At 43.0% G+C, this 13,108-nt stretch overlaps 1 protein-coding gene across 1 annotated transcript in view; it reads left to right on the top strand.

Moving 5' to 3' along the window:
• The window catches only part of LOC310791855 (ras-related protein Rab-36-like), a gene marked incomplete at its 5' end in the record, with an annotated part of 17,405 nt that extends 5,331 nt beyond the window's left edge, over positions 1–12,074 (top strand). Inside the window, 9 exons of the mRNA XM_083653525.1 lie at positions 2,941–3,032; positions 3,719–3,793; positions 4,075–4,176; positions 4,997–5,061; positions 5,195–5,246; positions 10,655–10,736; positions 10,856–10,946; positions 11,455–11,571; positions 11,988–12,074. Of these exons, the coding sequence (XP_083509651.1) occupies positions 2,941–3,032; positions 3,719–3,793; positions 4,075–4,176; positions 4,997–5,061; positions 5,195–5,246; positions 10,655–10,736; positions 10,856–10,946; positions 11,455–11,571; positions 11,988–12,049 (738 nt within the window). The 3' untranslated portion in view covers positions 12,050–12,074. The remainder of the gene's footprint in view (positions 1–2,940; positions 3,033–3,718; positions 3,794–4,074; positions 4,177–4,996; positions 5,062–5,194; positions 5,247–10,654; positions 10,737–10,855; positions 10,947–11,454; positions 11,572–11,987) is intronic.
• Positions 12,075–13,108: the final 1,034 nt, after the last annotated feature.

The raw sequence follows: 13,108 nt of genomic DNA on the forward strand, positions 1-13,108 counted from the left end.
TTGATTTGATATTTTCATTTTAAAAGTACAGCAGCTCTGCCAAGGCATGACCTTTACTAAAAGGAAACATCAGGATAAGGTGGCGTGCACACACAACACGTGTGAACGCTTTGGAAATCATGTCTAGAGCACTTCCATTGTGCACCAAACACAGCGCACAGAGCGTTTTGTGTGTTTTGTTTTGTTTACCCCTGCAGTCGCGTGCAGTACAGTTCAGGACATAACGATCACACGGTCATCTGTTTGATGTTGTTGTTGATTGTTTACACTGTAAACATGAAAGCCAGATTATTGGCAATTCTGGCAGCAGCGGAGGTTGAAGATCCCCCTGGGAGGAGAAGAGGTAGGAGGAGTGACTGATGAGCAGCGTGCTTTTTCTCCAAATGTTCAACTTTTTTCAGCTTGAGCGCCCAGAGCACTCCGCCAAAAACACTAGACGCTGAGAGCGTTTAAACCCGAGGTACGTTCCTTGAAAGAGGAGCGCGAACCATAAGCCGTTTTCACACATGCGCTTTTTACCGTTAAATGACCGGAAAGCGGTCTAATGCCTTGGAGTGTGAAAGTTGTTTTCCGGTATAAGCGCGACCCCGTCATCGCGGACTTTTCACCAGGTTCTAGGTTGTCATGAGAGCGGTATGGCTGCTTCATGTGTGGGCGTGCTCCCCCCCCCCCCCCCCCCCCCTCTCTGCTCGCTCTCTGGCCAGAGTCCTTCAGTCCAGCCCGACAGGGACACAGACAGCGAAAATGGCAAAGGCTTGTTCGAGTCTTGCAAGCCGCCCAACGCTTGTAAGCAGATGCACGAAGCGAAATGTGGAAGTATTTTGCTTACGTTGCCGACAGCGAAGGCAAGCCCGGACACATCAAACGAAGCCAGTCTGTAAAAAGTGCTTCAACACGCAGGTGAACGGATAAACATCGAACCAGCCAGGCTCAGACAGGGATCCCAACTTCTTCAAAGATTTCAGTTCAAAGACTGGTCAGCGAATGTGAAGGATACAACATACATGCCCTCTTAAGTCAAACGAGTGTGATTTATTGTGTGACAAGCAAACTTATTTCACCATCGGAGTTTTGCCGACCCCCCAAAAAAGCCCCCCCTCCCGCCCGCCCCCCAACATACAGGCTATTTGACGACTATATTCACACATGCGAGCGCTCAGGTGTGAAGGGAAATTCCGGGAAATGGCCGATATTGATTTACAGGTAATTTTCCTGTATGCATGTGTGAAAACGGCTATAGAGAATGAATTGTAGAAAGGCGCTGGCAGCTCAAATTAGCACCTTGTGTCTACGCCGCTAACACCGAGGCTTAGTTCCATTGTGCTCTCCAAAATCAGCGCCCAACGTGGGGCTCGAACCCACGACCCTGAGATTAAGAGTCTCATGCTCTACCGACTGAGCTAGCCGGGCTGCCTTTAGTTCTTTACAGTGCACTATATGTGCCTGCCTGCAGCCCCCCTCCTCCCCCACAGTCCATTCATAGTCAATGAGGGTAGTCAGGCTCCAACACTGGGTGCAGCAGGGGGCTGTGTGAAAAACATGCATCAGTCATATAGTGAGAGAGTACAGGGTGATCCTACTTTAAGGGGATGCAACCTGACGTCATGCTGCAGCTGCCAATCACCTGGACACACACACACACACACACACACACACACACACAGCTCTGCTCTGTCTGTTTCACTCTAGTCTCTTCTTATTCTCTCTCTCTCTCTCTCTCTCTCTCTCTCTCTCTCTCTCTCTCTCTCTCTCTCTCTCTCTCTCTCTCTCATAAGTCGTGGCTGAGTATCTGTTCTTCACAATAAAAGTCCTCCGGTTAATTTGTTAATGAAAGCCTGCCTTTTTATATGAATCAGCACTCAGCAGTTAATGGTCCAACAACACAGCTCCACACAACTGAATGTGATCAGGATGAAACGGTAAAATAGCAGATATCAAACACAAACAAAACTAAAAAGAGAGATAAACTATAAACTAAAGCTAGAAAATAGCCTCCACAGCATTTTAAAAAGAAAGAAAGGGGGGGTGAAGTGAGACACTCCCACCCAGACGTACTCAGCTGCACTACACACAGCAGCTGCTGCGTCTCTCTGGAGCCTGTGTGAATCCAGCTTGACACTACAGCCCTTTTCCCACATGCGCTTTGTACCGCAAAATGACCGGTACGTGGTCTAATGCCTGCATGTGAGAAAGGCACCGTGCCGGTATAAGCGCGACCCCGTCGTCGCGGAGATTTCACCACTTTCTAGCCTGTCAGAAGAGCGGTATGCGCTTTAGCGGATACTAGTGAGAAACGGGTGCAGTCATTTTCCGCGACACTCTCATGGGCGGGTGTACACACGTTGCTTAATGTTCCAGCGGGCATAATCTAATCATTCGCGCACATTAAAGCAAACTGGCGAAATGATCTTGTGATAATAAGAGCAGTAGCCTATGTCAGCTTCATGTGTGGGTGTGCTGTGCTGATTTCCCCCTCTCCTCTCTGCTCGCTCTCTGACCACAGTCCGTCCTCCTCCTTCAGAGACAGCCCGACAGGGACTAAGCAAATGCACGAAGCGAAAGTGGAAGTATTTTGCTTACGTTGCCGACAGCGAAGGCAAGCCCGGACACATCAAATGAAGCCAGTCTGTAAAAAGTGCTTCAACGCGATGCAGGTGAACGGATAAACAAGCAAACTTATTTCACCATTCGGAGTTTTGCCGACACGTCACTCCCCACCCGCTCTGCAGTGCCGCCCCCCCCCCCCCCCCCACATACAGGCAATTTCGCTGATAGATTCCCACATGCCAGAGGAGAGGTGTGAAGGGAAATGTCCGATATTGACTTACAGGTAATTTTCCGGTACGCATGTGGGAAAACGGCTTACATTACAGAGATATCAGCCAGTGATCCTTTAGCTCCGCCGTGTGGTCATCAGTGTGTGTGCTCCTGTTCTTCCAGTGCTACACACCTCAGGCTTGTGTCCAGCTGAAGGAGGACTGGGCCACTCAAGCTAAAGCTGCCTGCAAAGACAGAGCAGCCAGGCATCAGCCGTGAGTCTCCTGGTCTGGGCTCATATCTGGGTCAATATACTGCATCCTGGTCTGGGGTCATATCTGGGTCAATATACTGCATGTTTCTAATGGTCTGGGGTCATATCTGGGTCAATATACTGCATGTTTCTCCTGGTCTGGGGTCATATCTGGGTCAATATACTGCATGTTTCTCCTGGTCTGGGGTCATATCTGGGTCAATATACTGCATGTTTCACCTGGTCTGGGGTCATATCTGGGTCAATATACTGCATGTTTCTCCTGGTCTGGGGTCATATCTGGGTCAATATATTACATGTTTCTCCTGGTCTGGGGTCATATCTGGGTCAATATACTGCATGTTTCTCCTGGTCTGGGGTCATATCTGGGTCAATATACTGCATGTTTCTCCTGGTCTGGGGTCATATCTGGGTCAATATACTGCATGTTTCTCCTGGTCTGGGGTCATATCTGGGTCAATATACTGCATGTTTCTCCTGGTCTGGGGTCATATCTGGGTCAATATACTGCATGTTTCTCCTGGTCTGGGGTCATATCTGGATCAATATACTGCATGTTTCTCCTGGTCTGGGGTCATATCTGGGTCAATATACTGCATGTTTCTCCTGGTCTGGGGTCATATCTGGGCTGTTTTATATCTGCATGTTTTGCTCTGACTGCACCGGTGACAAATGTTCTCTTTAAAGGTGGGACCGGCAGAAGATGTCCAAAGCAGTGGTGGTTGGAGACGTTAATGTGGGGAAGACCTGTCTTGTTAATAGGTAATTTATCACTCAGTATCCACTGTTACTTTTAATACACTTCACTTATACAACTCGGATCAGAATATATATATATATATATATACGGTATATAATATATATATATATATATATATATATATATATATATATATATATATATATATATATATATATATATATATATATATATATATATATATATATAGAGAGAGAGAGAGAGAGAGAGAGAGAGAGAGAGAGAGTATTGAATTAAACATCTTAAGAGAAAAACAAAGCTGGATTTGCTTGTGTTTTCTCAGGTTCTGTAAAGACATATTTGACAGAGACTACAAGGCCACTATAGGAGTGGACTTTGAGATCGAGAGGTTTGAGATGTCTGGACTTCCTTTCTCTCTTCAGATGTGAGTAGTCTGACTGTAAAACTGTAATAATCATACAGAGGTTTAGTGAGTAGTCTGACTGTAAAACTGTAATAATCATGCAGAGGTTTAGTGAGTAGTCTGACTGTAAAACTGTAATAATCATGCAGAGGTTTAGTGAGTAGTCTGACTGTAAAACTGTAATAATCATGCAGAGGTTTAGTGAGTAGTCTGACTGTAAAACTATAATAATCATGCAGAGGTTTAGTGAGTAGTCTGACTGTAAAACTGTAATAATCATGCAGAGGTTTAGTGAGTAGTCTGACTGTAAAACTGTAATAATCATGCAGAGGTTTAGTGAGTAGTCTGACTGTAAAACTGTAATAATCATGCAGGGGTTTAGTGAGTAGTCTGACTGTAAAACTGTAATAATCATGCAGAGGTTTAGTGAGTAGTCTGACTGTAAAACTGTAATAATCATGCAGAGGTTTAGTGAGTAGTCTGACTGTAAAACTGTAATAATCACGCAGGGGTTTAGTGAGTAGTCTGACTGTAAAACTGTAATAATCATGCAGAGGTTTAGTGAGTAATCTGACTGTAAAACTGTAATAATCATGCAGAGGTTTAGTGAGTAGTCTGACTGTAAAACTGTAATAATCACGCAGAGGTTTAGTGAGTAGTCTGACTGTAAAACTGTAATAATCATACAGAGGTTTAGTGAGTAGTCTGACTGTAAAACTGTAATAATCATGCAGAGGTTTAGTGAGTAGTCTGACTGTAAAACTGTAATAATCATGCAGACAGAGGTTTAGGGCTTTTCTTCTCATCCGTATTCATTTGCTCCCTAACTCTTGTACTGCAGCTGGGACACTGCAGGGCAGGAAAAGTTCAAATGCATCACTTCAGCATACTACAGAGGAGCTCAGGGTAAGACAGTTAATAGACCTTTTTTAGTTGATATATTATGCTGTTTATTATTATTATTATCAAAATAAAATCTATTGTTTTTTTTAGTTGGAGTAAATTAGTGAAAATGAATGTCCCTGTTTGTTTTTTCCAGTGATTATCACAGTCTTCGACATGGCAGACATTAAGTCCCTTGATCATACGCGGTAAGTTTGATAGAGTATAGAATTAAAATCTATAGAATTAAAATCAAGCTTGAATTCCTATGAAGGTCTGGAAAGTCCAAATATGGAATATGAATACACGATAAGTATGTGAACTATGAAAATAAACACATTTAGCGTTGTCTCAATACAGTTGTGACAACATGCAGGTTTCTGGTACAGCTGCCACCCTCACACCTCTTCTATCCCCTTCAGCTACATACAGTGGCCACTAGTTTTTCATTTGTTTCTTTTTTGGCTTGAGAACTAGACTTTGTAGCTGAAATGACTTGTAGAGGATGAGCCAGAGAACTAGACTTTGTAGCTGTAATGACTTGTAGAGGTTGAGCCAGAGAACTAGACTTTGTAGGTGAAATGACTTGTAGAGGATGGGCCAGAGAACTAGACTTTGTAGCTGTAATGACTTGTAGAGGATGAGCCAGAGAACTAGACTTTGTAGCTGTAATGACTTGTAGAGGATGAGCCAGAGAACTAGACTTTGTAGCTGAAATGACTTGTAGAGGATGAGCCAGAGAACTAGACTTTGTAGCTGTAATGACTTGTAGAGGATGAGCCAGAGAACTAGACTTTGTAGCTGTAATGACTTGTAGAGGATGAGCCAGAGAACTAGACTTTGTAGCTGAAATGACTTGTAGAGGTTGAGCCAGAGAACTAGACTTTGTAGCTGAAATGACTTGTTGAGGATGAGCCAGAGAACTAGTCTTTGTAGCTGTAATGACTTGTTGAGGATGAGCCAGAGAACTAGTCTTTGTAGCTGTAATGACTTGTAGAGGATGAGGCAGAGAACTAGACTTTGTAGCTATAATGACTTGTAGAGGATGGGCCAGAGAACTAGACTTTGTAGCTATAATGACTTGTAGAGGATGAGCCAGAGAACTAGACTTTGTAGCTATAATGACTTGTAGAGGATGGGCCAGAGAACTAGACTTTGTAGGTGAAATGACTTGTAGAGGATGGGCCAGAGAACTAGACTTTGTAGGTGAAATGACTTGTAGAGGATGGGCCAGAGAACTAGACTTTGTAGCTGTAATGACTTGTAGAGGATGAGCCAGAGAACTAGACTTTGTAGCTATAATGACTTGTAGAGGATGAGCCAGAGAACTAGACTTTGTAGCTGAAATGACTTGTTGAGGATGAGCCAGAGAACTAGACTTTGTAGCTATAATGACTTGTAGAGGATGAGCCAGAGAACTAGACTTTGTAGCTATAATGACTTGTAGAGGATGGGCCAGAGAACTAGACTTTGTAGGTGAAATGACTTGTAGAGGATGAGCCAGAGAACTAGACTTTGTAGCTGTAATGACTTGTAGAGGATGAGCCAGAGAACTAGACTTTGTAGCTGTAATGACTTGTAGAGGATGAGCCAGAGAACTAGACTTTGTAGCTGTAATGACTTGTAGCGGATGAGCCAGAGAACTAGACTTTGTAGCTGTAATGACTTGTAGATGATGAGCCAGAGAACTAGACTTTGTAGCTGTAATGACTTGTAGAGGATGAGCCAGAGAACTAGACTTTGTAGCTATAATGACTTGTAGAGGATGAGCCAGAGAACTAGACTTTGTAGCTGTAATGACTTGTAGAGGATGAGCCAGAGAACTAGACTTTGTAGCTGTAATGACTTGTAGAGGATGAGCCAGAGAACTAGACTTTGTAGCTGTAATGACTTGTAGCGGATGAGCCAGAGAACTAGACTTTGTAGCTATAATGACTTGTAGAGGATGGGCCAGAGAACTAGACTTTGTAGCTGTAATGACTTGTAGAGGATGGGCCAGAGAACTAGACTTTGTAGCTGAAATGACTTGTAGAGGATGGGCCAGAGAACTAGACTTTGTAGGTTAAATGACTTGTAGAGGATGAGCCAGAGAACTAGACTTTGTAGCTGTAATGACTTGTAGAGGATGAGCCAGAGAACTAGACTTTGTAGCTGAAATGACTTGTAGCGGATGAGCCAGAGAACTAGACTTTGTAGCTGTAATGACTTGTAGAGGATGAGCCAGAGAACTAGACTTTGTAGCTGTAATGACTTGTAGAGGATGAGCCAGAGAACTAGACTTTGTAGGTGAAATGACTTGTAGAGGATGGGCCAGAGAACTAGACTTTGTAGCTGTAATGACTTGTAGAGGATGAGCCAGAGAACTAGACTTTGTAGGTGAAATGACTTGTAGAGGATGAGCCAGAGAACTAGACTTTGTAGCTGTAATGACTTGTAGAGGATGAGCCAGAGAACTAGACTTTGTAGGTGAAATGACTTGTAGAGGATGAGCCAGAGAACTAGACTTTGTAGCTGAAATGACTTGTAGAGGATGAGCCAGAGAACTAGACTTTGTAGGTGAAATGACTTGTAGAGGATGGGCCAGAGAACTAGACTTTGTAGCTGTAATGACTTGTAGAGGATGAGCCAGAGAACTAGACTTTGTAGCTGAAATGACTTGTAGAGGATGAGCCAGAGAACTAGACTTTGTAGCTGAAATGACTTGTAGAGGATGGGCCAGAGAACTAGACTTTGTAGCTGAAATGACTTGTAGAGGATGAGCCAGAGAACTAGACTTTGTAGCTGAAATGACTTGTAGAGGATGGGCCAGAGAACTAGACTTTTTAGCTGAAATGACTTGTAGAGGATGAGCCAGAGAACTAGACTTTGTAGCTGAAATGACTTGTAGAGGATGAGCCAGAGAACTAGACTAGACTGTAGCTGATGCTTTTCGTCCAAATGTTCAACTTTTTTCAGCGTGAGACACCCAGAGCGCTCCGCCAAAAACACTAGACGCTGAGAGCGTTTAAAACCAGGGGTGGGCAACTATTTTTCATGGGGGGCCACATAAGAAACCCAGATTGTTGCCAGGGGCCGAACAAATATTGTCATGCCGTAACCCATGGATGGGCAACTTTGATGATAGAGATTGCCACAAAAAATGTCCTCGCTACCAGGTTTTGCTGAGGGCCGAACGGTGCCAGCATGAAAAATTTGGGGCATTTGAAGCCAGGTTTAGAGGAATAACTCATTTTAAATTAACAGTTGTGATGTCATTATTCAGTCTTAAACACCAATATTTGATCCTTTTCTCACTCACTCCTATGTCACCACCTGCTCTCAGGGCTTGAAATTAACTTTTTTGACCACCTGCCAATATGGATGCTAGATTTTAAAGTGACCAGCCAATTAGAATTTCCACTAGCCGAAATGTTTTTCTTGAAATAAACCAGACTATGAGTGGGTTAATTTAAGCATTAGTATCAGTAAGTGGCCCGGGATGATCAAAGCCTGTGTTGAGGGTCACATGAACAAAAATGCACTCTTGAAGCTAAATGAATCCAAAACCAACAAGTTAATTATTTAAATTTCTACTTCAATGTAGCCTTTTAGTCATAAAGATTATTGAAAGATATTCCATATTCATTACATTACATACATTACATTACGTCATTTGGCAGACACTTTTATCCAAAGCGACTTACAATAACACATTTTTGTCAGCAATAGAGCAATGAACTATGCAACACAGTCTATGACAACTACAACATCTGAAGGAATAGTGGTAAAGTTAAGTTATTCTAACTAAGTTAGAAGTTAAAGTCGAACTGAACCTGTTCGTCACGTGCATAATGACTAAATGAGTCCGTTTCAGACTGAAAACATAGTTTGTCTGAGATGACAGGTTGAGAGGCGGGTCATAGTATCATGTCGATGATTTTATTTGACAATTCTGGGGACTGGATTGGGCTTGGCCAATCCTGGCCTGTTCCGCCTCCAAATCGAGTGGGATAGACCAGAACTGCAACGCGTCATCGCACTGCACCGCGCCCCTTTTTGGGGGAATGCGGAAATCCTCTTTGACTCAGGCTGAACGGACATGACGACAGTCCAGTCAACCTTAATTTATTCATATATCTCGACCGTTCAGGTTCGGGCAAGGTCGCAAAATAATTAGTAGACATGTTTATCAAACCAAAAAAACACTTGAACCCGAAATTAATGAATTGGTATTTTGTCTATGCTAGCTAAAAACACGGCAAAAATACCATCACAACAACGCTATTCATTCTTTCTATCCCCCAAAAAGGGGCGCGGCCTTGATGCTTTGGATGTGCAGTTCTGGTCTATTCAGTGTGTTGTGGCGCTCCCCTCGGGAAGAGCCTTTTGACGGGAGGAGTGGAGCTCAGCGAGCCGCAGGCAGCCAGCTGCCTTCGTGTTGCCGAGCGGAGAGTGCAGCACGTCGGCCTGGAATCTCCGAAGTGCGACCCCTGACAACCAAGCTCTCGGATGCGCGCGCCATTATCGCTGCTGTAAATACGATATCCCTGGAATGCGCATTTTAACAAGCCAGTTACGGTACATTTCTTTGCATTCTTAGAGATTTTAGTTTTAGTTTTTTGTTCATGTTTCTAACAATTGGCCAAGTTAGTAGTTAGTTTATGGGATAGGAATTCTGCCAGATGACAGGCACTAGGCGCCATTTTCTACTTCATTTGGAAGAGAAAATTATCCAGAAATGAAGATTTGATTGACCGCTGCATGTCGTGATATGATTGGTTGAAATGGGGTAGAAATTTGATAGTACTAGGTGACGTCAGCAAACTGTACATTACTGTTATCAATAAAATCTTGAAAAATGAACTTTTGATGTGAAAAAGTGTGAAAAACTAAAGAAATTAGATTGTTGTGATTTTGTTTGCATACATTATTACATCGGTGTACTGCATACGTGCTTCCTTACCATAGAGAATGAATTGTAGAAAGGCGCTGGCAGCTCAAATAAGGGCATTCTGTCTACACGGCCGCTAACACAGTAAAGTTGAGGCTTAATTCCATTGTGGTCCGCAAAATCAGCGCCCAACGTGGGGCTCGAACCCACGACCCTGAGATTAAGAGTCTCATGCTCTACCGACTGAGCTAGCCGGGCTGCCTTGAGTTCTTTATAGTGCACTATATGTGCCTGTCTGCAGCCCCCCTCCTCCCCCACAGTCCATAGTCAATGAGGGTAGTCAGTGTGTCAGGCTCCAACACTGGGTGCAGCAGGGGGCTGTGTGAAAAACATGCATCAGTCATATAGTGAGAGAGTACAGGGTGATCCTACTTTAAGGGGATGCAACCTGACGTTATGCTGCAGCTGCCAATCACCTGGACACACACACACACACACACACACACACACACACACACAGCTCTGCTCTGTCTGTTTCACTCTCGTCTCTTCTTATCCTCTCTCTCTCTCTCTCTCTCTCTCTCTCTCTCTCTCTCATAAGTCGTGGCTTATGTGACAGGTGTCAAGGGTCAGAGGGTACACTGTCACACGCTTTTTGGTTGATGATGGTTCTGAAATGTCTTGTTGAGGATGGGCCAGAAAGTGAGTTTTGAAATCCAGAAATGTAAATTGATTTCATCCACCCAGGCAGTGGTTAGAGGAGGCCATGAGAGAAAATGAGCCTGGATCGTGTTTCATCTTCCTGGTTGGCACCAAGAGTGACCTGCTGGTGAGTGTATGGATGATTTTTTGATCACTTGCAATGAATGTTACCAGTTTTTTATATTTTCTTTTGAGCAGATTTTTTTTCATCATTTTCTGCTTTGACCTCATTGTCTTCTCCTTCAGCCCTCAGAGGAACGGCACAGGACAGAGAAAGACGCCATCAGGATGGCAACAGAGATGCAGGCAGAGTTTTGGGCTGTATCGGCCAAATCAGGTATGCTCACTCTCTTTTAGTCTCATAATTAAGTTAAATTAAATTAGGTTAGGGAAGGGGGAGGGGGGGGGGTGCTTTAATCAAAGTCTGACAAATTAAAATCTCCCGGACAAGAAGTCCAGTGAAATTATCTCCCTCTAAACACAATTTGAATTGTGATAGGCTCAAATTAAATTTCCACACATCTCCTCTTAAATAGCCTAGGTGAATATTTTTATGATGTGTATGTTATATAGCATACCTGGTCATTATGCGGCCCATCGGGTATAATAAGCATATAACACGGCCTGTCCTGATCTATTGCTTAATTATAAGAATGCCACCTTTTTGTCCATAATTGTTTTATGGGGTATTTTTCATACTAATCATGAGCCCAAAATGTTAATTCATACAAATGTTTAACCTGCACCATGCTCTTCAACTTTTATTGATTACATTGTATCGTGGTTGTATCAAATCATGAACCCAATATCGGAGATCAAATCAAACATATTTCCCTCTGTCTTAGGGGAGAATGTACAGGAGTTTTTCTTCAGAGTGGCAGCTTTGGCCTTTGAGGACTCCATACTGAAGGACATGGAGGGAGGAGTCACACCCACCAGCATTGGACAAGGAAACAGTATCAGTAAGGAATCACTTTCATCTCATAACAAGCAGAGATTTCTGGTCCGTGAGTTCTCACATGACATACACCACCAGTCAAAGGTTTGACATGCAAAGTTATGCTTTAAATTGACAAGATTAACGTTGGCACCCCGTGGCACAATTAAAAAAAGTTGCATTATTCTCCGTTCACTGCCATTCATAATTTCTTCAGCGCTGGTACAGGGAGAAAGCAGGAAGTGACGTTTCACTTTGGCTCTCTATTGTGCTAGTGGCATTCTCTTCATCTCATGAGACCTTAAATCATATTAAATATAATCAAGTAAGCCGAATCTCAAGAACTCTTACTTTCATTTATTCTCTATCACAGATGATGTGAAGTGTGACGATCTTTGATGATGTGAATGTGATGATCTTTGTGGCTGTTTGTGTCACCAGGATCGGATCGGGCCAACCTGGAGCAGACCGCTGCCAAAGACACCAGCAGAAACTGCTGCTGATGAGAAGACTGTTACTGTGAGCTTCGGCTGTGGGAAATAAAGTGTCTGACCGTCTAGAACTGGATTGTCATGTGCCTTTCCCCATCACCTTTATTAACTCATAAAAAACTGCCATGTATTGTGGAGATATGTATTATTAGGGTTCAACCAATAGGAGCTTCTGAAAGCCGACACAACATAGATATTTTTGTATTGATGCCCCCCCCCCCCCATATGCAGTGTTTGAGCAATCATTATATTCTTGTCAAGGTGAAAAAGCCTCTGAAATAATCCATGTTGTTGCATACTTGTGTGGGATCTGAATCGGGTCAGGTTCATGTCTTCCCATAGACAACCAGTGTAGTATTGATCACTTCTACATGTGGAATCTGTATTCCAGCTGTTTTCAAAGTCCACGACTGTGGGCCTCTCCTCAGATGCCCTCCCCCATCACAATGATGTTATTTGATCCCATGGCCAGTTGGCCACTCAGCAATTGAGTCAAGATAGCCTGGTATTGCTGTTGACGTACTTCAGATACACCCAATACATAAAAAAAAGTCTGTCTGAAGGCATATATTTGTTCCACAAAACTGCTGTATCTTTGAACTATCTCTTGAACCAAATCACACACATTGAGGCTATTCTATGTGACCTTTGATAAGTTATGTAATAAATAATGTCATGTGCTTGGAGCCCCCGTGGAGAGGCCCGCCTCCCACTTTGAAAAGCCCTGAAGTAATCAATCAAACTGCATCATATAATCATATCAGAGGTGGCGTGGAGCACACTGACTGGACCAGATCCCATTTGTAATAATAAGTCTAGTCTAAGCTCGATACAGTATATTGATGTAATAGTGTGCAACATGTTATATATTTGAATCTTTCATTTATTACTTTCATGATAGTATTTGTTTGTTTATACAGTATTGTTTATTCTGTGGAATTTTGTCTCGCCCATTCATATGGGTTGATTTAGCTCCTGATACTGTAAAGGTGTCATAAAGGATTATACTGTATGAGTTTGAATCATAAATGTTTGTCTCCGAGTAAGAAAAGTTTAAAGTCTATATGCTGC

This window comes from Poromitra crassiceps (genome assembly GCF_964638095.1).
Source record: "Poromitra crassiceps genome assembly, chromosome: 17".
Taxonomy (NCBI): domain Eukaryota; kingdom Metazoa; phylum Chordata; class Actinopteri; order Beryciformes; family Melamphaidae; genus Poromitra; species Poromitra crassiceps.